General features: G+C 48.0%; 1 protein-coding gene across 1 annotated transcript; it reads right to left on the bottom strand.

Moving 5' to 3' along the window:
• Positions 1-582: 582 nt before the first annotated feature.
• On the bottom strand, positions 583-23,900 carry LOC140912528 (ras-related and estrogen-regulated growth inhibitor). The gene is made up of 4 exons (XM_073347035.1): positions 23,716-23,900; positions 10,293-10,349; positions 6,894-6,967; positions 583-4,722 (listed from the first exon to the last, which is right to left on the bottom strand). Exons 1-4 carry the CDS (start codon positions 23,810-23,812, stop codon positions 4,237-4,239), a joined length of 714 nt encoding a protein of 237 aa, XP_073203136.1. The 5' UTR covers positions 23,813-23,900; the 3' UTR covers positions 583-4,236.
• Between the last annotated feature and the right edge of the window lie 2,465 nt (positions 23,901-26,365).

Genomic DNA, 26,365 nt, shown 5'->3' with positions numbered 1-26,365 from the left:
TAGAAAGACAGAGGCCCAAAGGTCTTTCCTCCCTCTCCTTATTGCAGAAAAAACTCACACTGAAGGCAGCAAGAATTATAAACATAGCATGAGAGAAGAACAGAGCCCTGGGTGAATTATCAAACTGGGTCATCTGGTCTGCTGAAAACCCTATACAAGTAAAAGCAGCAGAAATTAAGGCTTCTTTTGTCTGCGCTCCAGAATGGTCTGCTCTAGGGACGCTGGGGCAATTTTCACCTTCTGCTGAAGCACTGAAACAGCATCACACATTGAAACCAGTAGATGTTATCCCAAAAGAATTGATTTCCTGTGTGTGGGGCTGGCACTGGTGAATTTCACACCTGCCCATTTCTGGGTTAGAGGAGCGAGAACAAAGAGACATCAACTTGGGCTCTATAATAAATGAGCTGTGTGTTATATTATTACATACATTTAGAGAGCAACCACTGCCACGCTCTCCCTGGATAGGGACGGCAAAGAATATTGCATGCATACTGCTGAGACAAAGTAAAGCTCTTCCCTTATAGAGGATAGAACCCAGGCTGGCAATGGCCAAAGCTTTATCCAGCAAACCAGACAAGGTTGTTCAAGTTGAGTTTTATTATAACGGAATGCAGCTAGTGTACAGTTCAACAGTCGACTAGGGTTATTTCTTTGAGAGAAACGCAAGTCATGTTATTTACATCTCAGACCTTTAGCAAATCCATCACAAGTAGCAAAGCTATATTCTGGAAGGAACAGTCCTATACTCGCAGGGGGGATAGAAGGGGACTCAAGAGGAAGTTTTGGTCTCTAATGTCTATGGTTTAGAAAGCCAGGAATATGTTTTGGAAAGCCCCCATGTGTGAAGACACTAGAAGAGATATTGGTAGCTGCAAGCCGAGCATGTGTCGATGGTTATCTGCTCCCCCGTGAGGCATTTGTTCATGAAGACAACAGTTTTGTCAGTAGAATACAAAAATTCTATACATCATGGCAGTGACCATAGAGAACTCTCCACACAGACTGCAATAGCAGATTTCGCTCCCCGGTGAGCATGTCTGAACTGGTACCTTTTACAAAGATGGGACAATTAATAACTAGACAAAGAATCAGTTCTTCTGTGCATCAACAGATTCCTCTCTCTGCTCCATTTAATCCACATTTAGAATCACCAGCCCAGATGTTTGGTCTTTCTCATATACACTGAAATCTCTTCCAATGGACGTCTAAGTCTTCTGTTCACTATTCAACCACGCTATAAAGCAATGCCATTAAGATGGAGTAATCCCCACAGAGATTAATATTTTACTGGCTCCTAAGATCGATGTGTGGGGTTACCAGGCGATTGTTAGCACAGGTTTCAGTATGGGTCTCACGGGAAATGCAGTCTCCTTGATTTGTGATGTGCAGTAATTCAAATGCATTCTACAGTGACTGGCAGTAGAGGAGAGTACACACATTCTGGCTTCTAAGAAAATTCAGCAGGGAACAGATGGTGTTTAAAATGAAAAATCCTCTTGGATTGACAGAGTCCCTCAACGGGCCTAGATCTGGAGACATCAGCTGCAGATCCCATAAAAATATTCTGTTCATCAGAAGTGATATGGAAATTAAAATCAAATGCTAGATTCATTAAGAATGTGCAAAAAGCCTGTATGCCCCTCCCCTAGGAGCTGGAGGACCCAAAGTGAGACAAAGAACACAAGATGCACAGATTCAGCAAAGACTGCAGCAACCACCACCACAACAAAAAACACAACCCACCCCACCACATTAAATGTGCCTGGTTCTTTTAGGCTGAAGTGGGACATAAAATCTGAAATCGTTGCCTTTCCTGGCCTAAGATGTGACTTACTGGGCTATTTAAAGGGCACGCTCTCAAGTAGCTTAAGCCAAAAAAGGTTTCACAAAACCTGGGATTAATAGGCATATTTTCAAAACCATGCCACTGTAAACGGTTTTCTCTTTTACATGAAACATTTCCCTGTAGTGCAAGCTGCACGGTCAGTGCCTGACAGACAGGAAGGGAGAGAGCTATCATTTAAATGCAGAAAAACGAAGCAGAGAGAACATTCGCTTTCTATAGTCGAGGTGTCACTAGTAATGAGTGGGTAACGTTGGGACTGCAACAGCTCAAACAGGCTACTGAACAGCCAGCAAATCTTTTTTTTTTTTTTAAATCAAACCTATCTACTTATATCGCCCCCGTTATTGGGGCATATGAGCATCTTACCATCTTTAACATCCTCACATTGCCCATGTGAGGTAGGGAATGTGCTATTATTTCCATTTCACAGTTGGGACACTGAGGCACAGAGAGATTAAGCTTTTTGCTTAAAGTCACGCAGTCTGTAGCAGAGCAGGGCATTGACCCTAGGTCTCCTAGGCAAGCACCCTAACCACTAGACCATCCTTCCTCTCATACTCAAATGGAACCTTTTGGTTACTACCCATCACAGCTGGGGGTCAGGTGGGAGAAGGTCACACCAATGTCCTAGAAGTGTAGGGCTCCAATCCCCATAGCCATTAAGTCTCCTTTTGTCTGTGTCTTTGTAGCACACACACCTTACTATCAGAATGCCTTGCTCCCAGCCCTATGGAGAGCGACGGCTGGATTCCCATCATGCAACTCTCACAGCAATATTGCCAACTTGAAAATCCCATTTCTGTCTCAAAGTTGTCCCTTATTATTGTGACAAGTGACACCTAAGAACACTCCATGTGAAAGAGATTCCAGGAAAGTGTCGGTCTTCTCAGTTTATTTCACTTTGTGCATAGTCCGTTTCACTGGTTTCCTGTATAGCTGCTAATCAGTTTTCCCGGTTTCTGTGAAGCTTTCAGACAGCCATGAGAGAGACAAAAATTGTAAACACTAACAGAGAAATAGGATTGAAAAACCAGATTGGCAGGTAGGCAGGGTAGGGCACCAAACTGCTTTTAATTTTATTTTGAAATCAACTCAATTTCAAACTGATGGCACCCCTTTAATTTTTTAATCCATTTGGGGGCTGGCACTTTTCACACAGACTTTGTTCTTCTTTTCTCACTTGATTTATTTTCCTCAGGGTAAAAAAATGAATAAAAAGCCTGGAGAGCTGTAAGAGGGAAAACAAGGTCCTTTGATAGTTTCTCCATCATCCGAGCTAAAGACATACATCTAAGACATTTATGATGGTCAGAAATAAGGCTCTTTTCTCTATATGGCCACATGATCTCTGTGTCACTAGGCTCCCCATGCCCATCAAAGTAGTCACTGGGATCTACATGGCACTCTGAAGGGAGCAGAGTGCAGGTGGAGTGAAACATTCAGTGCTGAGTGTTTGTGTGCAAGTCTTGGAGAGTCAAACTAAGCTAGTGGGTCACAATGGTGTGACCTCCAAGGCACTAAGGGCTTCATTCTGCACCACTGCAGTCAATGAGAACTTTGCCATTGGTTTTGATGGGTGCAGAATTAGGTCCTAAGTGAGTGTGGGAAATGGGCTGAGGGCAGGGAATGCTGGAAACACTTTGAATAAGTTTGCTGAAGCAGGATCTGGCTACTTTCCTGGTTAGTGGCATCCATACACCAACAACTGTATGTAAGCAAAGCATCCAGTGTTGGCCACCGGTAAAGACAGCAGACACGGCTGGCCGGACCTTTGGTCTGACCTGCTTTGACAAATCCAATGTACGCTATTTGGCCTAAATTGTGGATGTTGTGTTCACGGAACAGAGTGATCAGTAGCCAGGCGGAATGACAGCATGTGCTGTGCAAGCTTCCTGCCAATTCCACCAATGCCTCTCGATGTTGCCCTACAGCAGACCCAGGTAACCATGGCCTTGGCACCCACAAAAGGTCTGCACCTCAGTCCGAGCCTGCAGCGGCCCCAAGCCTCTCCTGAGTGGAGCCTGCCAACTGTATTAAATTCGGTGGCAGTTTGTGATGTGCACAGAATGGGGATGAGGAGGAGGAGAGAGACCCTCCCAAATGAGTTTTCACTGCTGATCCTAAGCAAGGAAGTAAACCCCTGGGCTTTACAGGTGAATGGCTGATGCACCAAACCCACTGAGCCACGCACCTCTTGCTAATTCTCTGTTGGAAGCCAGCACAGATCTGCACTGTGACCTTCCTGGAATACAGATGCCTGAAAGGACCCACCCTTGTGACATACAGCACTCTCTAGACCAGGAAGGTAAGCAGCCTGCAGCCTGTCCATTGCCAATCCAGGCTGCTCTGGGGCACTGTTCTCTCCCACACCCTGCCCATGCAGGGGCTCACTCCGGTATGTAGTCCCTGAAGGAGTTGAAGCTGAGGCTCCGGCCGCCTGCGTTCAGGGTGGAGTTGGCATGTATCTTTGGAATCTTTTCCATCAGCTTAGATACGGCCCTCCTCTTGAAGGAGCCCGGGGAGAAGTGCCCCTGTCTCATCAGCTCGTTATACAGGGTGTTGAACACTACCACGGTCTCTTCGTAGCTGTCCCTGGTGGAGATCTCATAAAAAGGATGCTTCAGGGCTTTGGAGAGGTTCTCACCGTCCTCACAAGACACCATCCGGTCAAACTGCAGGTCCTTCTTGTTGCCAACAATCACCACGGGCGGCTGGTCACTCCCGCCGCTCCTCTTGGGGCTGGAGTGGATGTGGTTGATGAGGAAGCACAGCCTCATGACCTCGTCGAAGCTGCACCGGTCAGTCACAGAGTACACCACGGCAAAGCCGTCGCCCCACTTGATCTTTTCCTCGATCTGCAAGGAGTCTTCCTCCTAGGGTGGGGAGAACAGAAATCACAGCATCACCACGCAAGGCAATGAGCTCAAAATGTTTTACCAACACTGGACCACCACCTGCTTTTGCTCCCATTGGGGTCAGTGGTAAAACTCTCAACGGTGCAGGATCAACCCTCTGGAGCAGATCGGCCTCACTCCTTTGAAACCTATGGAGCTATACCAGTTTATATCTGCTGAGGATCTGGCCCATCAATATCAAGGGAAACAGAGAGAGATAGAGGGTAGTTTCACACACCACTGAAAGGTGCCTGCCTCTGGAGTGGAACACAGCAGCTGCTGACCAACACAGCAACACCACACAACAATTCGGGGCAGTAATTGGGTGCCAAATCCAGTTGGAACTGCAGGTGTAACGTAGGGATGCAGATTATCCGAATTGGAAGTTGGGCCAGGTACTCAGGGCAGCATCTCCGATTATGTAGGAAGTGTAGGAAGGAGATCTTTAACAACCACAGGCAGTAGGACCACAGACATTCCTCTCCTCAGGCAGAGATCCTCTGCAGCACAGTGCCCTGTAATTCAAGGCCCAGGGGCCACGGACACCACCTCTTGCAGAGCCATCACTGGAGGCTGACCATCTAAGCACTGACCCAGCCATGACCCAGCTTAGCTTGTGACATCTGATTGGCAGCAGGCCATTGTGCAGTAATCATTAATTGACAGGCAGCCACGCCAGAAAGCCGCTGGGCATCTTAACAGGAAATAACTAAACATGATCACAATGCAACATGCCTATCGCAAACAATCCTCCACTGCTGTTGGCAAATCAGAGTCTTTGTGTGTTCTCGGTGCCTGCATTTACTCCAGCTCCGCAGCCACACGGTCCCTCAAGCTCTATGTGTGGCTTGTGTTTTCATCCTCCCTCGTCTAGCCACAACATTGCTGCTACAGGGCTTGAGCCAAGCCCACTGACGTCACCGGAAAGACTCCCTTTCATGTCTGGGGACTTTGGGTCAGGCCCCAAGCCACCTTCCTCACCCACTGCTCTGACCACGTCGCCTTCCTCCTCCCCAGCCCCTGCACTGGCTTCCTGCCCTTTACCACATCGAGTTCAAGGTCCTTGTCCTCCCCTTCAGGGCCCTGCATAATCTCACTCCCGCCCACAACTCCACTGCTATTTCCTCTTCCTCTCTGCACTCCTCAAAATCACTTAGTGTTGCTGCCTCCTCGGTCTCCTTTGCCCACTCTCCGGCTTCCCCCCTTCCTTTGCTCTGTATTCAGAGCAGCCTTCCACCACTGGCCAGCCAGAGGGCCCCCCCTCTGTCCTTTCAACTCCACCTCTGCTGCAGCTGAGCTGTTGCCTGGCACAGATAGGGGGCTTCTCGTATGTCCTGTAAAGCGCAATGTACATTTACAGCATGCTGTTAAAAACAGCAGCAATGCCCAGCGGGGTCAGGAGGTTGGGTTAAAGTGGCTCCCTTGGCTTGAATTTAACCTGTGCAAGTATATCTGGATAAATGTAGACAGATTGGTCTTAGGTAGCCCTCAGCACAGGGGATCACTCTTCTCTTCATCTGTGGGTCTTGCATATTCCCAAACACTGCTGATAAAATGGGGCTGTGTTGTACGCAGCAAAGGAAAAGAGAGTGAGAGTGAGAGAGAGAGAGAATCAATGGGCAACTATGAATTATGTGGCTGAAATCCCATCAAGGAGTCCTGGTGAGATCAGAAAGCACAAAAGCAAAGCTGGAGTCCCCCAGAGCATCCCTCTCCCATGCCCCAAGATGGAGTCACAGCTTCACCATGCTATATTTCACACATGGGGGCGAGTCCTGGATCTTTGTCTAGCATAAGTGCTGCTTTCATCACCCTTCTTCCACTGCTGCTGGCTTCCTACGCTGTTCCAGCCAAAGTGCCCCTCCCTGCCACCCTGCTCCTGTCAGATGGCCTTTGCTGGGACCACTCAAGTGACCATCCAGCAAGTGCCAACACTAACTGGTCAAGCCTCGGAACACAGGGATGTCCACTGACTACCTCTCAGGGCAGCGACAGCACTTTCCCAGCTGCAATCCACCTGTCCTAACGCACGCCTGGGGCCAATACCACCACCACCACAGACTGAAAAGACAATGCTCCACCCTTGGGACCATTTTCTGGTTAGTATTTTCTGACATCGGTTGCCCATGAAGCAGTGACCGTGACCGTACCTGTCCTGCTGTGTCGAGAATCTCAAAGTGCACCATCTCCCCATCGATGACAGCTGTGTGTCTGTAAATCATTTCTGTAGGAAACAAAGATGCGTGAGAACTCCCTGATCTCTGCGCAGAGCACGGGTGGATTCCACTCCGCACAGCCAGGTGAAGAGCATGCTAAAGGAGAAGGCACAGATAACACAAAAGGAGGACTCAGAAACTCCCTGATCACTGAAAAGAGTCACCACCCTTCCCATGACACAGTAACTGCTTGATGCACCAAACTGAACAGGCAGACTCTGAGCCATTCTTGGTGCCCCCAAAGCTAATGGGGACTTTGCCAGTGACTTCAAAAGGGAACAGGGTCAGAACCTCTCTTAAAGGAGACACTGTCAGAGCGCAGTCTTCTCATCTACAGAAAGCATGACACACAGAAGTTCACAGTGAACAGTGCAAAAAGCTGCCATCTTTCCTTCCACACATTGTTCTCATATCCAATGCCCAAACCTCCCCTGAGTTTGGCATAAGTAGGTTCTGACAAGTCTTATTAGTTCATCTTCACCCAAGGGCATCCCTCTGTTGTCTGAGATCTAGAAGATGATAACAGAGCATGTTGGATCAGAGGAAGGGACTTGCATATCCTGTACAAGCTTTTTATACATAAATCTGTGTGTGGCATGTGTTCTGGCAACACTTTCCTAGCTCCTTTTCCTATTTGTCAAAGAAATCTGTGTTTTAAAGACTGTTTTCTCCCATGCAACCCACCTTTGCCCCCAACCCTTCACCCCATGCTCCGGGGAAGTCAAAAGGCTAGATTTCTGTTGTCACAGCTAATTCCATGACAAACAATTATAATGCCACACAGACAGGACAGTGATGTCACTACAGGATCAAGCAGCCCTGGCGCTTAAGGGAGAAAAGCTCTTATTCAGCAAACACAGGTATCTTCAGTAACAGCCACGGGAGCACAGAAGCATCTCATTCAAATCTCATTCCTTTATGCCCACCTGTCAATGCCCTCGCCCCCCAAAGCCCTGACTACATCAGGGAATCATATCAATTTGTGTCTATAATCCAACTAATCTAACTCCTATTGCGTTTGTCTACACTGTAAGCACAGCACTGTTGGAAGGTTTTGCCTTACATCCACAGTGGCACTGTTTTGTATTGGATGTGATATGCCACCTTCTGGGTATGGGTCCCAGGGTTCCCAGCACTGCTCCCTGGTGTGCTGCATTCTGGGTAATTTTTCTGCAAGGACTGGTGCAGCTTGGGATGGCAGTGGGAGAACTATCTGCACTGAATTTTTTTCCATTTTCAGCAAATGGAAAGTTGAACCATCCACGTGAGATTGCTGTGGTGATTTTAAGTCCTCTGGAGGTGAATCCCATCTGCCCCAAACTAGCCCCATATGTGGCCCTGGCCTCATATGAAGGCCATTGAGCCAGGGACACAGACAAGGAAGTAAAGAAAAAAACAAAAAATCCAAGCCACATCAGCAGCCTTTGTGCCATTGGCAGTGCAAGGGTGGGAGAGACAGCAGCGATCAGTGGTTGCAGAATGCTAGGAACACAAGGGATTGGTAGAGAGTGAGGGTGATTTCATAACCAACAAAGAGGGACTTAAAAGCTGTAAGAGTCCTTTCAAGCTATTCTTAAAAATAATGTATTTTAATACTGCTTGTCAGCCCCACTGACGCTGCTAATCCACACCCTTTAGCTTGCCTACATTCTGGCTCATATTACACACAAATAGGACAGGAGGAGATCTTGCTTTTCTAAACAAGAGATAAAAGTTGCACTGATGCTTGTATCTGTACTGTTTTTTCAACATAATATATGGAGTGAAATGCTTAAAGCCTCACTAATATCTCCAGGAAATAAATCCCACAACATTCTGCTTAGCAACAACTCTGCAGAGAAGGAGAGGGAGAGGGAGAAAGATCTCCAGGATTTCTCTTCCCCATTCTTTAATAGGAATGTGTATGAAAACAGGATCTTTGCCCCTCCAGAGTCTATATCTTCTTGCTTCTGATTCCAAGAGACAGCATGGTCCAGTGGATGGATCACAGGGTAGACTCAGGAACACAAGTGTCATGGGTACTGCTGGATACTTGGGACTTTTGAAAATCAGGCTCTTATTTAGGAGACTACAGATCTAGGGGTCTACCTTTAGGCACCAAGTTTTGAAAATCTTGGCTTTGAATGCTATTCCTGCTTCTGCCATTGATCATTGGGATAAGACTTGCCTATGTACCTTGTGACAGGGTGTTGTGGACATTAATTAATGTCTGTAAAGTGCTATCAAGGCTGAGCATTATTTCCCATTTGTTGGTGTCATTTTCTGGTTTGTGACATCGCAGCTGTTGGTCTTTGACCCTGCCCCAGGGCCTGTAACCTTTTCCTCTGGCTGCCCAAGTCTGTTCACACAACTGCTAAAGCCATCTTCCCTCCCAGCCCACCTGCTCCCGTCCTTGAATCCCTCCACTGGTTCTGCACAAAACTCGACTTCATCCTCACCTTTAAGCTTTGTTAAATCTCACCCCCATTTACACCTCTGCTCTCAATCCCCCTAGGTCCCTCTGTTCTTCCCAGTCGTCCTCATTTCCCTTTGTCCCCTATTCCTTTCTCTAAGTCTCAGACTTTCTAGCACACTGACCCTCTCCTGCCCCGTTTCTCCTGTCTCATTTGGACTGTAAGCTCTTTGGGATAGGGAACCAGCCACATTCTCTGCAGCACCAGGTATATTTACAGCACTGTTTAAATATTTGGTAACATTACAGAGAGCAACTCCAAGTGAGGGAATAAGCAGAAGGCAGAGAGGAACTCCCAAAGGAAAACATATTTACTTTTGTACTAAACATCTCCAGTCCGAATGAATGTGGGAATCAAACTTAAGAAAGTACAGGACGGACAGGGAATTAGCAGGGTTGTTTTATCTGAGTTTTCCACTAGGGATCACCCATTTCTTCAATGAAATGCCGCAAGGCTGAGGAATTTCCAGCACACCTGCCACCCACCAAAAAACCCTGCGCTTGCACATGAAAACACAGTCCAGTGAATAACATGGACTCAACATAATGACCTCCATTTACAGTGACTAGTGGTTTTTGGGTGCCCAACCTGACACACCATTCAATGGGCAGGATCTTCAGAAGGAGGGCTGCTCAGATTGGACACACCAAAATACGAGGGCATTGGAAATCACTTGGCCCTTTTGGCTCTGTACGCTGAAAGTCTCTCTCCCCAAAAAACAACCCCGAGGCCAAACTGCTTCCAGATTACTAAGCCTACATTTAATAGAGCAGTTACTACTCTTTGTACAGCACCTAGCACGATGGAGTCCCTCAGCCCCACTGTAACACAAATAATAATGTTGTTAATAAAATAATAATAATAATAAATACTTGCTTACCTAGAGTAGGGTCATAATCCCCAATGAATCTCTTGGTGATGAATCTCACAGTTAGAGCTGCATTGGAGAAAAACAAAACAACCCCCCCGCCCCTGAAAGTCAGTTGTGATCACCAAAGCAAACTCAGTAAAACACTGATTAACTGAGACAGGAGGGCTCTGATGAGTTTGCTCCTCTCTGTAGTGAGGACGTCCTCCAACCCTGAGTGCAGGCTGATGGCGGTGTGCCCTGCTGGGCTCCGCACAGGCAGGGGGAGGGAGTTTTTGATCCCAACCAGGTATACTAGGTTGGGAGCCAGTCAGGATCTCTGAAGAAGCTACTCCAAAGTGTAACCACGAGCATCAATAAACGCTGGGTAACAAACAAACAGAAAACAAAGTCTCTCTCCCACACCGGGCAACGCTGCCACCTGAAAAGCTACGGGGCAGAGGAGAGCATATTAAAATGGCAGATTGGCCAAGATCTACTTCCAGTACCCTGGGAGTTTGAAGGCTGAAAACTGCAAGACTTACAGTAGATAGACTGGAAAGGATCTGAGGGTAACTTTACATTGACCAGCAAGCAGTTCTCTGCCCAAATCCAAAGTCAGGACTTGCCGTGTGTGAACAAAAGAACAGAGAAAGCCTGATTGTGCCTCTCTGCACCCTGGTTACCAGAGGAACTGACTAGAGCTAAGAGTTAGCTTAGCTGCTTCCAACAGAGAAGTTCACAATGTAGCCAACACTCTGTTCTCCCTATTGGTGGACGAGAACTGCCTTGGCATTGCCCAAAGTTGTTTTTATACAGCAGCTGCTTTACAAACACAGATCCTCAGATGTCTTTCTAAAGGATATGCTCGAGTTCAATCGCAAAGTGCTGGACGGAACGCAGGAGTCCCTGGGTAGAATTCCGCAGCTCGTACAATTCAGAAAGTCAGATTGGATGACCACAACGGTCTTTTCTGGCCTTAAAATCTAGTGAAAGTATCTAACCACACAGTGACACAGATGAACTAAATTCTGACCCGATTTACACCCTGGGCAATCCTATTGATTTCAGTCAGGAATGTGTTTTAGGGGTGCTTCATAGTGCTTCTCTTATCCCTTGCATTTGTGCACAAATATTTCCCTCGCACCCAAATGCAATATCAACAGAAAACGAACCTGAGTCAATATATAGCAGTACAGTGGCATTTGACAAGTTCCCTAAGAGCAGAGAGATCATGGAGACATAGAGCTTTTGCTCCGTCAGCAATTTCACCTGCTTCCTATTTCTACCCCCCGTCCAATAGCGCACATCACATTTTAAAACAACATTTCACAGCTAACCCTCAGGAGTCGCATTGATTTCACCCACAGATTTTCAAGACCAGAACAGACCATTATGAGCAATCTAGTTGATCTCTTGCATAACACAGAATTTCACACAAACTCCTGCCCTGAATCTTACACTTTGCATCTGGACAAAAGCATATAGTGTAGAAGCAGTCAGAGACTATTCTGGTGAGCACTCTAAAATACAGGTCATCATAATTCAACATGCTTTTCTGTATGTGTGATACTGGCAAACAGTGCTTTGTGGCCCCGAGCCTGCATGGGCTTAACTTTACGCACAGTGAGTAGCCCAAGTGACTTTGGTGTAGGGTGACCAGATAGCAACTGTGAAAAAACAGGACGGGGGTGGAGGGTAATAGGCACCTATATAAGAAAAAATCCCCAAAAACAGGACTGTCCCTATAAAACCGGGACATCTGGTCACCTTACTTCAGTGGGGCTATTTACTGCGCAGGAAGTTCAGCATGTGCGTACGCTTTGGCAGGACAGAGGGATCTTGATGTATCACATCAGCCTAGGTGACATGACTGCTCTAGAAAGGGCGGGATATCTGCTCGGTCTGATGAATTTCCAATACTGTTTATTGAACGTTTTATTCTCAAGTTAAACATATCAAACGCAAGTTGTACCATCTTGTATATTTGCATTCAATCAGTCAAAGGCTCAGCACCCCAATAGTTATAAAACGAGACAGCACCACAACATTTGTATGTTATATAAGAAATTAGAGGCACTTGGCAAACAGAGGGGGGGGGAAGATAGTTCAAAGCTAGGTTCTACCTATACTCAGCAGTATCCTTTTAAAATGAGACATACAACAAAACCACTATTAAAGAATATTTACGTCTGAGAACATAGTGGAGGGTGGGGAAGAGCAAGACAGAAAAACCTATACAAGGAACAGCTTGAAATATAGCCCAGAACCTCTCTCCTCACTCTCCTGTTTGCTGTCACTTACCCCTTACATGCCACACGTATACTGCATTTATGCCTGGGAGTGTCTGTCCCCAGCACAGGGAAGGGATGTTGTTTTCGCTCGACCCTTCCCTATCTAGGCTTCAGAGACCAAGCTCCAGAGCGAGCTGCAACTTCAAAGCACTATCTGCAGTTTCCTTTAGCGCACTAGCCCCAATCTGTGGACCCAGGCTGGGAGGCTTGCTCCTGCTTGCCCCAAAATGCTACGTAGGCATACCTGGGCCAGGGCCCCCAGGGGGAGTTTGCTTTAGCCCTTCACAAATAACTGGATGGTGGCAGTGAAAATGTCTTTTTTTCCCCTTTCGTATTTCACAATCAGGCAGGCCCGGAAGCAGCAACAGAGATCAAATCGTTCAGTCAAGAGCGTTGGGTGGGAACAGTCACAGAAGAGGAATGTACACAATTAAACCATTCTATCCAAGCGTCCAACCTCCCTGCAACAGGGGGACAGGAGGCCCAAATCCTTTGTGTCCAATTTAATACTCAGTTAAACCAGGACAAAGCCTAATGCTGGAGCGCTGGGCCAGTAGTTCCATCCCAACACTGCATCTGTCTAGTGCTTAATTGGTAATGAAAGAGGTACCGGGGCTCAAGCAATTTTTTTATATTCATAACTGATGCAGCAAGCCCAGAGGTGCCTGGCTGTGAACTGCCAAGCCCTGGCACAAATTAAGCATTGCATATGCCCCTTTCTCTCTTCCCCTCCCATGGAAAAGTACTGGCTTGTGTTGTATCTTCCACATTCACTATAAGCAAGCCAAACTAACCCCAAAGCAGCCTCGGGAAAGGAACAATCCTCGAGGGAGGCCACCAAAGTGAAATGACAGGCCTGGTAAAGGTAAAGTACAGCGGGCTAGGAACTAAATAAATGCCTCTTCAGAGCTGGCTGCAATGGGTTACTAGGTGACAAGGCTAGTCTCCGGGTGAGGCAGATGTCCTCTGGCAATTCCCAGAGAAATGCCCTCTCCAGCGGTGGGGAGAACCAGGCCCTTGCTCACCTGCTTACACGGAGCATGGAGACTCAGCTGGCTACAGTCCAGGAGCATGCAGGAAGGAGGAAAGGCTCTTTCTAAAAAGCAAGCGATTGCAGTGCTGATGTCATGGAGATTCAAACTCGGCCTTTCACCATAGAACAGGGGCAGGGGCTGCAGCTGAGCAAGCTTCTCCACCCCACCCCACCCCACCAATGTTCCTCTTCCCTGACATGGAAGAATAAGCTGTAGGGGTGAGAGCACAGCTTACTATAGAGTCCAAAGGTTGACTGGACATGGAGACTCAAGAGATGTCTGTCGTCTCACTGTTTCTATTGCAATGGTGGATTCCTGTCTACTAGGAACTTGGCTGAGTGGAAGCCGCCATCAGAAGGAAGACACTCTTCCATGTGACGGGAAGGCGAGCATCTATGCCTAGAGTAAAAAGGGGGTATAGGGGGTAGCTAGACTAGTGGGTCATTAAGGATACAGTAGAAAAAATGCCCATTTAGGGTAGGATTTTCAGAAGCACTCAGCATTGGCCTAGCATTGCTCCCATTGACTCTAAGGGAGATCTAGCTAGACAGCTTTTACACTGAATCTCTATTTTACTAGTTCCAGGGTGCCTGATAAATGCAGTGACGAGTAAAGAGGAACCAGCCCACATTCACAAACGGCTCCCCAGAAATCTCAGAGGACAGGAGAGGAGGTTCCTAGGGACTGGTGTGCAGGTGGAGGGAAGGGGTGTGTTGTCATGAATTCAAATGCAAGAGTTTTCCGGGTGCAGGACATCACATCGCAGGGGGGGAAGCTCTGATGAGGAAAGACAAGGTGTGAGCTAATCACAGATTATAGTTAAACTAATGGCTGTGTGCCAGGTTACCAGAAACGTTAAAAGTTAATACACCAAGGCTGAGTATCAAGGTAAAGAACTAGCAGCTTTACTGAACATCTCCAGCTTGGCTGAAGGTCTACACAAAGCCAACAAAGTCCCATATGGCCCTGTCCTAGCATGCCCTGGGGCTGGGCTCTGGGCTGGCTCTATTTCAGCTGCTCTGGAGTCCTGTTCTGGAATACAGAGATCCTACTCTTGACAGCTTATCCATGGTAATGGAGAGGTTGAGGACAAGTTCAAAGTGCTTGGAAGGAGGGATTTCAGAGACACAGCCAGTTGGTAATTAGTGGAGTCCCAGAAATGCCTTACTAAGGATGCAACAAGATGAGGTCAGGGTTCACGCTGATGGGGGAACGCTGCTGGTGGTGGGTAAGGTTAAAGAAAATAGTTGAATACTCCACAGGGGAGACTAAGAACAGAAAGGTGATGTTTACTGGTTCATTGTTTAGCAGGGAACACAGGAGCAGATAGAATAGAAACCTGAACATCAGGGTGGAGAGACTATGTGATGCAGGGTGGAGGGCTTCCCTTCTGCCAGGAGCTGGAAACCATTGAGGGGGCAGGAGAGGAGGAATCTACATGCCATATTACACACAAGAACTTAGCAAAGCACATACCCGTGTGGAAGAAATGATCGTGATTATATGCTTTAGGGGTAATGACGGAGGAAGCACAAAGGGGTGGTTCAAGAAGTATTGACTTACTACTCGCCGTACAAATACAGACACCCAGCACAGAAACACAGCCAGCCAGATGCAGAAGGTATAGAAAGTTAAGTGGGATACTAGAGACTCTCTCCATCTGGGAAAGGATAATTACCAGGGCACTAAGGTCAAGAACGTAGGTGGTGTGGTGGACATAGGCAGCCATGCAGAGGAGGTGGCTGGGGTCTTGTTGGTGAAAGAAGGCCCTGGTTAAAGCACGGATGGAGCAGAAACTGTGTGTGCTCCAGCCATTAGGGAATACTGTTAGATTTCCCACGGTGAAAGAGCCACAGGAATCAGGAATTATGGGTCACTGAACCAGAAAGACCAATGTGGCTGGGAAGTGACTGAGCAAACACAAAAAGGATTTTTAAAAGGCCCCGATTCTACCTTGTCTGGACTCAGAGAGAAATAAGGATCTGCTCCTGCTCCCACACTGTTCAATGGCAACACTCCCATTGGTTTCAATGGAACAGGAGCGAGCCCTAAAATTGGATACACGCTCAGAACACCAGCAACATTCCAGCTGATAAGGAAGGAGCTGTGCTGGAGCTCTTAGGAGGAAAAAGGGTTTCACTTTGCCCAGGGATGGGAAACGGACTCCTGCTTTGAAACAATAAAGTACACTAGAGCCGTGGTTTGCAACCTTTTTTGAGACCACTGCACTAGGGACCTTTTAGTGTGCAGCAGCACGGTCCACATGGACACAGTGTGCAGCCGGTTAGCGCAACATAGATTTGCACCCCAGGTTACCATGAATTGAGCGCACATTTAGACAAGCCTTTATTCTATGTCCCGTTTTACTTTGAATATTCTATGCCGACACCTGCATTAAAAGCAGTTCAGTTTGCATTGGATGGACCTATTATTTTCCCATAATATATCAGGGACACTTCGGAAGTTGCTTCTAAAGATCTTAGTTAAGTATTTTTGCAAATCACACTGGACTTCCACACTACAGGGAGGTTTTGAAATATAGTACCTGCTCTGAACTTCATATCAAACACAATCACCAGTATTGTGTATGAGGATACCCAGATAAGTCAATTTCTTAACAGGTTTCCAAGCAGTCAAAATAATTGGTAGGCAAGTTAATTTTCATAACTTCGGTCTTCGATGTATTGAGAAGACCCATTTTCTTGGCGGAATTTGCAAGATCATCTGTCTTTTGCTACTTGGGTTTCCACCTTCCACCCAAAAAACGGGACACCTGAACCATTTCATCTGGGACAGTTACCTCAAATGAGGGACAATCCTGGAAAACCTGGGACAGGTGACAACACTACTTAGAGATTTCCCGGGACAACTACCTCAAAAGAGGAACGATTCTGGGAAAGCCTGGACAGGTGGCAACCCTATTTGCTGCATATCTTCAATTATTTTATTTAGAAGACAGATACAATCTGCCATGTCTACAACTCAGATCTCACCGCCTATCCATGCAATGCCTGTTTCCATACTGAGAGTCTATCACATCACAAAATCAGTAGCGACTCCAAACCAGATGGTGGATACAATGCAATGTCACCTTACACCAGTGTGAACTGTAAACCAGCCTGTTAGCCCCTGGTTTATCTTTACTATTCAGTAAGTGTTTTGATACACATTTTTAATAACACAAGTTGATGGAGTCCCCAGAAAAGTTATCTGCCAAATTGACTCTCTATTATTTATTAAATAATAAAGGGAAAAATCCAACGAGTCTTACAGGTCTCTAGTTTCATTTTCCCTGTGTTGTAATTATTGACAAGAGACAATATGCAGAAATACACTGTAGCTTAATAAAACAGCGCAACAGGGCTCGTTAAGAGTTGGATCCTGCTGCGGGTATTTATTTTCATCTTTAAGGACACTATTGAGTTGTCAGAGAAAGGGGGAGACAGCGGAACAAATCAAACCTGATTCCTAGGAAGCACCTGACACTGTAGTACGCTCTAGGCAATCTCCCAAAGCTGCATCACACGGTACTTTATTAAGATGGAGAACCAATTAAATTGATTAAAAATTGGCTTGGGTACAAGAAAACAACAGAAGTTGCCAATACAAGGAAGTGGATGAGGGCAGAGAGGCGTGACAATGTGAAGACCTTTTTTGTTCATCACTTCAGATGTTTTTATACCTTTCAGAGAGAGGGATTTAAAAAGCGGACATGGTTACACTTTATATGAAGATTCCATTTATAAATGGTTAATAAATTAACAGATGTTTTAATAAATCGTTAACTGATTGCTAGAGAGACCAATAGGTTGCTTGGAATGATGCTTTACAACCATCTATAATGCCACCTACCAATGTGCATATAGATCTCTATATCACATGCGACTCATGTCTGCTGCAACAGGCTTCTGACATCTCTTAATCACTTATTAATCCTTTATAAACAGAACCTTCATGTGAAATATGACTGTGATTACACTGGCTAGTGTCAAAATTAGACAGCAGAAGATATGCGGCCAGGGGAGAGGGGGAAGCAAACACACATTAAAGGATTGGGATATTCGGGATTTATAAGCTTTTACAGGTGACTTACCTAGTTCAATATCCAAACCTCTAAACTACAGATAAGCCTGAAACAAAGCTGCTCAACTTTGATGATATTCAAATCCAGATGCAGCTGGTCCCAGCCACCCTTCCTGCAATGGCTTTGAACATGGTTTTGTCCTGGTCACAGTGTTTTGCTGCTAGCACGGACACCTGTTGAGGATTTCCAGTCAACCACATCAAAGGATTGGCAGGAAATTATTTTCAAGGAGTGGGTTACTTTCCTCCTGTAAACGTATCTTTCGCCATCTCTCAAGATTTTAATTGCTCCTGCATGTGGAAGGGGTTCACAGATAGTGTCCCTGATAGCTCACTAAACCTGACCTCTAACTGAACTGTCTGATTCCAAAAGGATCATTACGGGACACTGCTGTCAAGTTACAATCAGACTGGGGGAGGGGAGACGTGGAGCGGGGCTGTTCGTAGCCACACTTCAGAGGATTGAAACCAAGGGGATTTCAAAAAAAATCGAATTCATTTTTTATTTGCAGTGTTGTAGCCGTGTTGGTCCCAGGATATGAGAGAGACAAGGTGGGTGAGGTCATATCTTTTACTGGACCAGCTTCTGTTGGTGAACAAGACAAGCTTTTGAGCTATATAGGGCCGTTGAAGATCTCTGTGCAGCTTGAAAAGTCATCTCATTCACCAACAGAAGTGAGTGCAATAAAAGATATTACCTCCCCCACCTTGCCTCTCAAATTCATTTTTCCTCATTCGCGTTGCCTGTTTAGCTTTTACATCGTTTTCCGCTTGGATAATGGAAACTACTCACTCTCTGGTTTTCATACACTAAAACAACGCGCCCATGTGCGAGTTAAAAAACAATCCAGGGGAATGCTGAAACTGAAACAAGAGAGGAAAGCATGGGACTCAAGAGCCCTGGGTTCAAATCCCACCACTGCTATATACTTTCCCCTGTGACGTAGGGCAAGTTACTGAGTCTGTGCCTCAGTTCCTTATCTGCAAAATGGGGATCATATTTCTTTTGTCTGTCTTGCCCATTTTTAGATTATAAAATATTCAGGGAACGGACTGTCTCTCAGTCCAGCGCCTAGTACAATGAGGCCTAGATCTCAGCTGGGCCGGCAAAATGCTTCTGTAATACAAAAATAATAAATAGTCTACGTGAACTGTCATCAATCATTTCTATGTCTTAACCCCCCCCACCCCCCCCCGCACAGGGCAGTAGGTGATCTTACTTGTCGGTGAACACTGGGACAGAAATACAACTGTGGAGCTCTGCTAATACACTAGGATTGTGAAAGCTGAGAGTGGGACAATGGCATAGTCCGAAGTATGCATCAAGCTCCAGAATTCACCTTACAGTAAGTATGAAAGTCTGTCAGACTCTAAGATTTGGCTTTGTCCAAGCAATGTTGCAAAATAACTATTCAAAGGCAAGCAATTGGGAGATATCACTTCCCCCACCTCACCTCCATGCCTACAGTTTCTAGGGAAGCTACCCAGCTAATTACTCACTCTTTTGACCTGTATTTTTAAACTAAAAAGTAAGCCAGATGTTAGTGTCATTGTGGAGACTGACTTATTTTAACAGGCTATCACACTAGCACATTGTACAGACAACAGCATTAGGAGTGAAGTCTAAACTTCAGAGGGGATTTCAACCACCGGTGTAGCTGAACTGATGCACAGCCTTAATGCAGACATGCAAAGCCACTAGAAGCCATAATTTGCACTGATACAGTTCACTCCCTACTTGAAACTGAGCTAAACTGCATCACTTCAAATTGTGGTTTATAGGCGCAGCTTTGGCTGCCTGCACTGGAAAGGTATGTCTATACTGCAACGGTGAGCAAGTCTCCTAGCCTGGGCAGACAGACTTGTATTAATGAGCCTCGCACAAACATGCTAGAAAAGGCAGTGTGGACACTGCAGCACCATAGAATCATAGAATATCAGGGTTGGAAGGGACCTCAGGAGGTCATCTAGTCCAACCCCCTGCTCAAAGCAGGACCGATCCCCAATTAAATCATCCCAGCCAGGGCTTTGTCAAGCCTGACCTTAAAAACTTCTAAGGAAGGAGATTCCACCACCTCCCTAGGTAACGCATTCCAGTGTTTCACCACCCTCTTAGTGAAAAAGTTTTTCCTAATATCCAACCTAAATCTCCCCCACTGCAACTTGAGACCATTACACCAGCAGAGGCCTGGGCTAGCCATCTGGGCTTGGACCCAGGGTCAGGGTGGGTTCAAGCTTGGATAGCTAGCCCAAGCCTCCGCCAGGGCCACAACCTCCACGCAGCTATTTTTACCACATCTGTGCAAGCCTCAAGCCTGTGTACCCAGGCTGAGAGGCTCACTCCCAGCTGCAGTCTAGACATAATCTTGGTTTTCACTGCTGCTGCTAGGCAGGTGGCTGGCCAGTGATGGCTGCAATCAGGGCAAATCCTCAGTGCAGGCATGGCCAAAAGCCATTAACCTTTCAAGTGCATTAGTCCACTTTGATCTTTTAAAATAAACAAACAAAAAATAACCACCCCCCCCCCAGTCATTTTAGAGATGGAAATAATTCTTTCTAGGATAAATTTAAATGGAAAACGGGAACCACCACTTAATTATAATGAGGGGTGGCCTGAAATTCCCCGGCATCTGGTTAATCAAATCGTGTTCTCTCTGCAATTCTTTTCTTGTATGTTACGGCTGATGAGTTATTAAAGTGCATGAGGGAACCATATATGTTCAGCTTCAAGGTTATGAAATTGACTAGTTGTTGGTTTGCGGGGTTTTCTTACCAGCATTCTTCTGCATGAAACACAGTTCATGTGACTTTTCATTTACTGCTCCATCTGCTCTTCCCACTTCCAATTACTCAGTCCTGGCCTGAATACCACACGTGGGTCCCGATTCTACAAGCAGCTGGGCGCGGGAGGATCCCTGCACCTACGCAGAATCCCAGCAGGCTCTGCCCACATGAAACTTGTGAGTTCAGGGCTTTTGACACTTAACACACCCATGTCAGAGCCACATTCAGTTGCTGTCTTTGTTGCAATTGTACCCCATACTAGGAGCTGCTGGCAGGATACTTTCCTAGGAGGGGTTCCCTCCAATTTGGTATTCACTCCTTTTCCTGGTCGAAAATAGCCTACGGTGTTGACTTTTGAAACCTGCTGGAAAACCTGTCTATCTAGGAAGGTGTATGGGTGTGAGTATTTATTTGATGGGAGAGGTTAGGATTTTACAGGAGCTGAAATGGAGGTGTTGTGATTCGCCTTCTTTTCTGTGTGGAGAAAGGCTGTTGCTTTTCAACCGCTGTTGGGTTTTTGTTTCATGCCTTAGTTGGATTGCACTTTTAATTCTCTTTCCATAGCCCCTAGAGCCTGGGCTTAGTGATCTTTTCATGTTTATATGCCCAATTCAAAAAAATCATAAACTTAAGTTAAAATGTTAACTCCAAGAGTTTATTTCACTTCCTTTTAAACAATGAAAAATTGTGATTTTTCATTTACTGAAAGGAAGAAATTCACCAGTTACAAAGAAATAAATTCGGTGGAAATGCACAACTAACAGAGCATCTGCAGCCAAAGCAAAGTCTGTGTTGTGAACCAGACAGGGATACCATATCTGTAGGGTATTTCTGGAGTGGGCAAATAAATGGTGGGGAAGTGTTCTTTAAAACTTGCCATCTCTCTCCCCCCGCAAAAATGACCACTATACTTTCCTGGAGTTTATTGTGGAAATTTGCATTTCAACTGCCAACACCACTGACCCCTAGTAACAGAGAAAAAGTATGACTGTACAAGAGTAAACTTGTATCTCCCAATAAGAACATAAGAATGGCCATCCTGGGTCAGACCGAAGGTCCATCCAGTCCAGTATCCTGTCTACTGCCAGTGGCCAATTCCAGGTACCCCAGAGGGAATGAATCTAACAGGTAATTATCAAGTGATCTCTCTCCTGCCATCCATCACCACCCTCTGACAAACAGAGGCTAGGGACACCATTCCTTACCCATCCTGGCTAATAGCTATTAATGGACTTAACCTCCATGAATTTATCCAGCTCTCTTTTAAACCCTGTTATAGTCCTAGCCTTCACAACCTCGTCAGGCAAGGAGTTCCACAGGTTGACTGTCTGCTGTGTGAAGCCCCTACAGAAGTTCCTACAGCAGGGATGGTCAAACTACGGCCCGCGAGCTGTTTTAAGCTGGCCCGTGAGCCGCAGCACACAACTCAGCCCTACTCCGGCGCTCCGGCCAGGGGCCGGACCACACGGCTCCTACTCCACTCCAGCTCCTATGCGCTCCAATGGCCCCCTCTGGCGCTCCAATGGGAGCTGCATGGGCAGTGCCTGTGGATGGGGCAGTGTGCAGAACCACCTGGCCGCACCTCCGCATAGGAGCCAGAGAAGGGACATGTGACTGCTTCCAGGAGCCGCTTGAGGTAAACGCCACTTGGAGCCTGCATCCCTGAGCATCTCCCCATGCCCCAACCCCGTGCCCAGACCTGGTCTCCCTCCTGCTCTCCAAACCCCTCAATCCCAGCCCGGAGCACCTTCCTTCACCCCAAACCTCTCATCCCCAGCCCCACCCCAGAGCCTGCACCCCCCCCGCCAGAACCTGCACCTCTTCCCACACCCCAGCCCCGATCCCCCTCCTGCCCTCTGTACCCCTTGGTCCCAGCCCAGAGCACCCTCCTATATCCGAAACTCCTCATCCCCAGAGCATGTACCCCAACCCCAATTTTGTGAGCATTCATAGCCCGCTAGACAATTTCTATTCCCCAATGTGGCCCTCGGGCCAAAAAGTTTGCCCACCCCTGCCCTACAGGCTTTCAGACCATTGTGCTAGATGCTGTACAAACACATAGTAGAAGATGGTCTTCCCCCCCCCCGTAGTTTACAATCTAGACAGACAGATGGGGGTGGGTGAAAGCGAGTGACTTGTTTAAAGTCACAGCAGTTCAGTGATAAAACAAGGACTAGAAGAAGCCAGGTCCCTGACTCCCAGTCCAGTGCTCTATCTACTAGACCACACTGCCTTTCAGTCCACTAATCCACCCAAACTTCAGCTTAAAAAAAAAAGTCACTTGAAAGTGCAGTGAAAGTCATTCAACTTTTAACCCCACTTCCCCCACCCCCAAACTTATAACTAAAGGATGTTAATGGCTTGCTTGCTTTAATTTACTAAATACAGGCAGGAATTTCAGAGTAACTGATGGGAGTTTAAACCTGGCATTTACATTGTTTTCCCCCAAAAGATATCTTTCATATGGCTAGAAGATATAGGACAGTGACCCACAAGTCTAAGCCAAGCTGATCTACAAGGAGCATTTCTGCAGGCAGGCGGTGACATGGGCCAAAAATCCTTTGGGTATGATTCCCAGAATCAATGAGTCTTCGCTAACTCCGAATGGAGTCAGGGGAAGTTCAGCACCCCCACTAACGAGAACTTTTGTGTTTACTGCCTCCAGTCCAGCAATCTCCAGTCCACTGTCCTTTGCAAAGGCTGATTTTAGAAGCCAGGACTGCCTGCCTGCCCGACCACCCCCTTACAGAGCCCGGTTTTTGCCCTGTTTCGAGCGGCCGTGGAAAGCATCTGATCGGCAACATTTCAGGCGTGGGGCAAGTGATCTATTCACGCCCCCAGTGCACGTGTCTACAAGGGAAGCCCATAACACACCGGCTGGGCTGAGGGCTTTGGCGGGAAGGTGCTCTGCAAAACACGACGGGTGGGGTGACAAAGCGCACCCACTTGCCAAACCTGACGGCACCAGGGGTGGGGAAATCCCTGCTGGGGCGCCAGGGGGAGCCTGACTGCCCAGGGCCCCCGCGGGCGCTGATCTAAGGCCCGTGGCCGGGACCTCGGTCCAGGCAGCCTCGCAGGCAGGGCACAGTCAGCCCGGGGCGCCCACGGGCGGCCTGAGCCTTTTCCCCCGCCTGGCTTCCCGCTTCCGCCGTCCGGCAAAGCCGGGAGGAAGCGGGGAAGTTGCCTGGCCAGGCGGCTGGCGCTGCCCTGCAGGGCGGGGGGTCCGAGGCCCCCCGGGCGCACGGCGGGCAGGGTCCCTACCTGTTTTGCCCACGGCGCCCTGTCCCAGCACCACCAGCCGCAGCGTCCGCGCCTGGCTCAGGCTGACCGAGCGCCGCAGGGGCCGCGAGAAGCTCATGCTGCCGCCGGGGAAGGGGCTCAGGGCGCTGCCCGCACCATGCTCCGCGGCCGCCGCGCTCGGGCTCCGGCGGGCTGCGCTCTGGCTCCCGGGCGCGCACAGTCTGCGGCGGGGGAGAAGAGAGCTCCGCCCAGGAGGGACGGGCCGGCCGCCAGCGCCCCCGACTCCTCCCGGGCTCCCAGCCCGTCAGCTCCGGGGCAGAGGTAGTGCTGCTCCCCAATCCCCAGGGGGCCGGGATCTCCCCGCTCCCCAGCCGCTCCCCAAACGCCACGGTGCGTGATCTCCCCTCTCCCCAGCCCCTCCTGAATCCCCAAGGGGCCGGGATCTCCCTAGCTGCTCCCCAATCCCCAGGGGGCCGGGATCTCCCCGCTCCCCAGCCGCTCCCCAAACGCCACGGTGCGTGATCTCCCCTCTCCCCAGCCCCTCCTGAATCCCCAAGGGGCCGGGATCTCCCTAGCTGCTCCCCAATCCCCAGGGGGCCGGGATCTCCCCGCTCCCCAGCCGCTCCCCAAACGCCACGGTGCGTGATCGCCCCTCTCCCCAGCCCCTCCTGAATCCCCAAGGGGCCGGGATCTCCCTAGCTGCTCCCCAATCCCCAGGGGGCCGGGATCTCCCCGCTCCCCAGCCGCTCCCCAAACGCCACGGTGCGTGATCGCCCCTCTCCCCAGCCCCTCCTGAATCCCCAAGGGGCCGGGATCTCCCTAGCTGCTCCCCAGTCCCCAGGGGGCCGGGATCTCCCCGCTCCCCAGCCGCTCCCCAAACGCCACGGTGCGTGATCGCCCCTCTCCCCAGCCCCTCCTGAATCCCCAAGGGGCCGGGATCTCCCTAGCTGCTCCCCAATCCCCAGGGGGCCGGGATCTCCCCGCTCCCCAGCCGCTCCCCAAACGCCACGGTGCGTGATCGCCCCTCTCCCCAGCCCCTCCTGAATCCCCAAGGGGCCGGGATCTCCCTAGCTGCTCCCCAATCCCCAGGGGGCCGGGATCTCCCCGCTCCCCAGCCGCTCCCCAAACGCCACGGTGCGTGATCTCCCCTCTCCCCAGCCCCTCCTGAATCCCCAAGGGGCCGGGATCTCCCTAGCTCCCCAGCCGCTCCCCAAACGCCACGGTGCGTGATCTCCCCTCTCCTCATTGCAGGCTCGCTGCCTTTTCCTTGTCTCTGGGGTAGCTACCTAGCGCCCTCCCCCATTCCCACAAAAGACACCCCTCCTAGCCTGGGACACAGTCAAGCCCCCAATATCTGTAAATCTACTGACTCTTCAGAAGTAAGTGGATGGATGGATCTCTGTGTACAGGAAGACTGATCTGAGAGGAAGAATGGCATTATGGTTAAAGCACTGGGTTGAGAGTCAGGCAATCTGTATTCTGTTCCTGGCGGTGCCACAGAATTCTTTTGTGACTTTGGGCAAGTCACTTAATCTCTCTCTGCTTCAGTTTTCCCTCTGTAAAACTGAGGTAATTCTACTTCCTTTGACTCATCTATTTAGACGGTAAGATCTTCAAGGCAGGGCCTGTCTCTCACTTCTGGTGTGTACCATGCCTAGCACAAAACAACCCTGATCTCAGTTGGGACCTCTAGGTGCAACTCCAATACAAATAATGTAGACAGAGGAACAGGGAGAGCATGAGCATACCAGGCAGAGAGACCATGACAGCATGATGTTTACAAATGAAGCTGACACGATTTCATAATTTTACATCATGATTTTTTTCTAATATGATCTTTGTTTTGCCATGTAAGGTTATGAAGCACAGCTTCATGGATTATGTTTACAGAGGACGGGCTGCTTTATTTTCCCTTATCAAACTTGGTACATTGGCTGTAAATTCTCTCTCAATTCTGCCCTTTCTTCCTCCTTTGCAAATATGCCAGAAAGTATTTAATAACTGTACACATGTTGCTTATCCCTGCAGACTGGAGTAAGGAACAGAAAGCCAATGTTTAGTGAAATACATCTTCTACCGGGACAGCAGGGAATGTGCTGTGCACACACACATTGACAAAACAATGTTCAGCGCTGGATTAGCATTTGGAGAGATGTTTTCATTTGTGACATTAAAAGTCTGTTTCCTTTGTGGGAGGCAGTGTGGCCTAGAGGTTAAAGTGGATGACTGGAAGTCAGGACTCCTGAATTAATGTGACTTTGGGCAAGTCCCATAAACACAGCACTTGATTATCATACACATTGTAAGGAGAGTGATCACTTTAGATAAGCTATTACCAGCAGGAGAGTGGGGTGGGAGGAGGTATTTTTTCATGCTTTGTGTGTATATAAAAAGATCTTCTACACTTTCCACAGTATGCATCCGATGAAGTGAGCTGTAGCTCACGAAAGCTTATGCTCAAATAAATTGGTTAGTCTCTAAGGTGCCACAAGTCCTCCTTTTCTTTTTGTGAATACAGAATAACACAGCTGTTACTCTGAAACCTGGTGTTATATATGTGCTAAGAAGTCCCATGTATTATGTCAGATGTGTGCATTTCTTCAGTGGATTAACAGTCTATCATTAGTCATTTTCTTAATAAACAACTGTGCCTTACATTGAAAAGTAGCAA

Source organism: Lepidochelys kempii, chromosome 6, assembly GCF_965140285.1.
Source record: "Lepidochelys kempii isolate rLepKem1 chromosome 6, rLepKem1.hap1, whole genome shotgun sequence".
Classification (NCBI taxonomy): domain Eukaryota; kingdom Metazoa; phylum Chordata; order Testudines; family Cheloniidae; genus Lepidochelys; species Lepidochelys kempii.
Note: the sequence above shows the minus strand (reverse complement) of the source record. Positions and strands in the feature narration are given on the sequence as shown.

What these genes read in the sequence shown, in the direction of transcription:
- LOC140912528 (XM_073347035.1), bottom strand. Translation starts at nt 23,812, where the DNA reads ATGAGCTTCTCGCGGCCCCTGCGGCGCTCGGTCAGCCTGAGCCAGGCG. An exon ending in GGGCGCCGTGGGCAAAACAG is followed by an intron (nt 10,350 to 23,715) that starts GTAGGGACCCTG and finishes TCTCCAATGCAG; the next exon opens with CTCTAACTGTGAGATTCATC. An exon ending in TTCTCGACACAGCAGGACAG is followed by an intron (nt 4,723 to 6,893) that starts GTACGGTCACGG and finishes TCCCCACCCTAG; the next exon opens with GAGGAAGACTCCTTGCAGAT.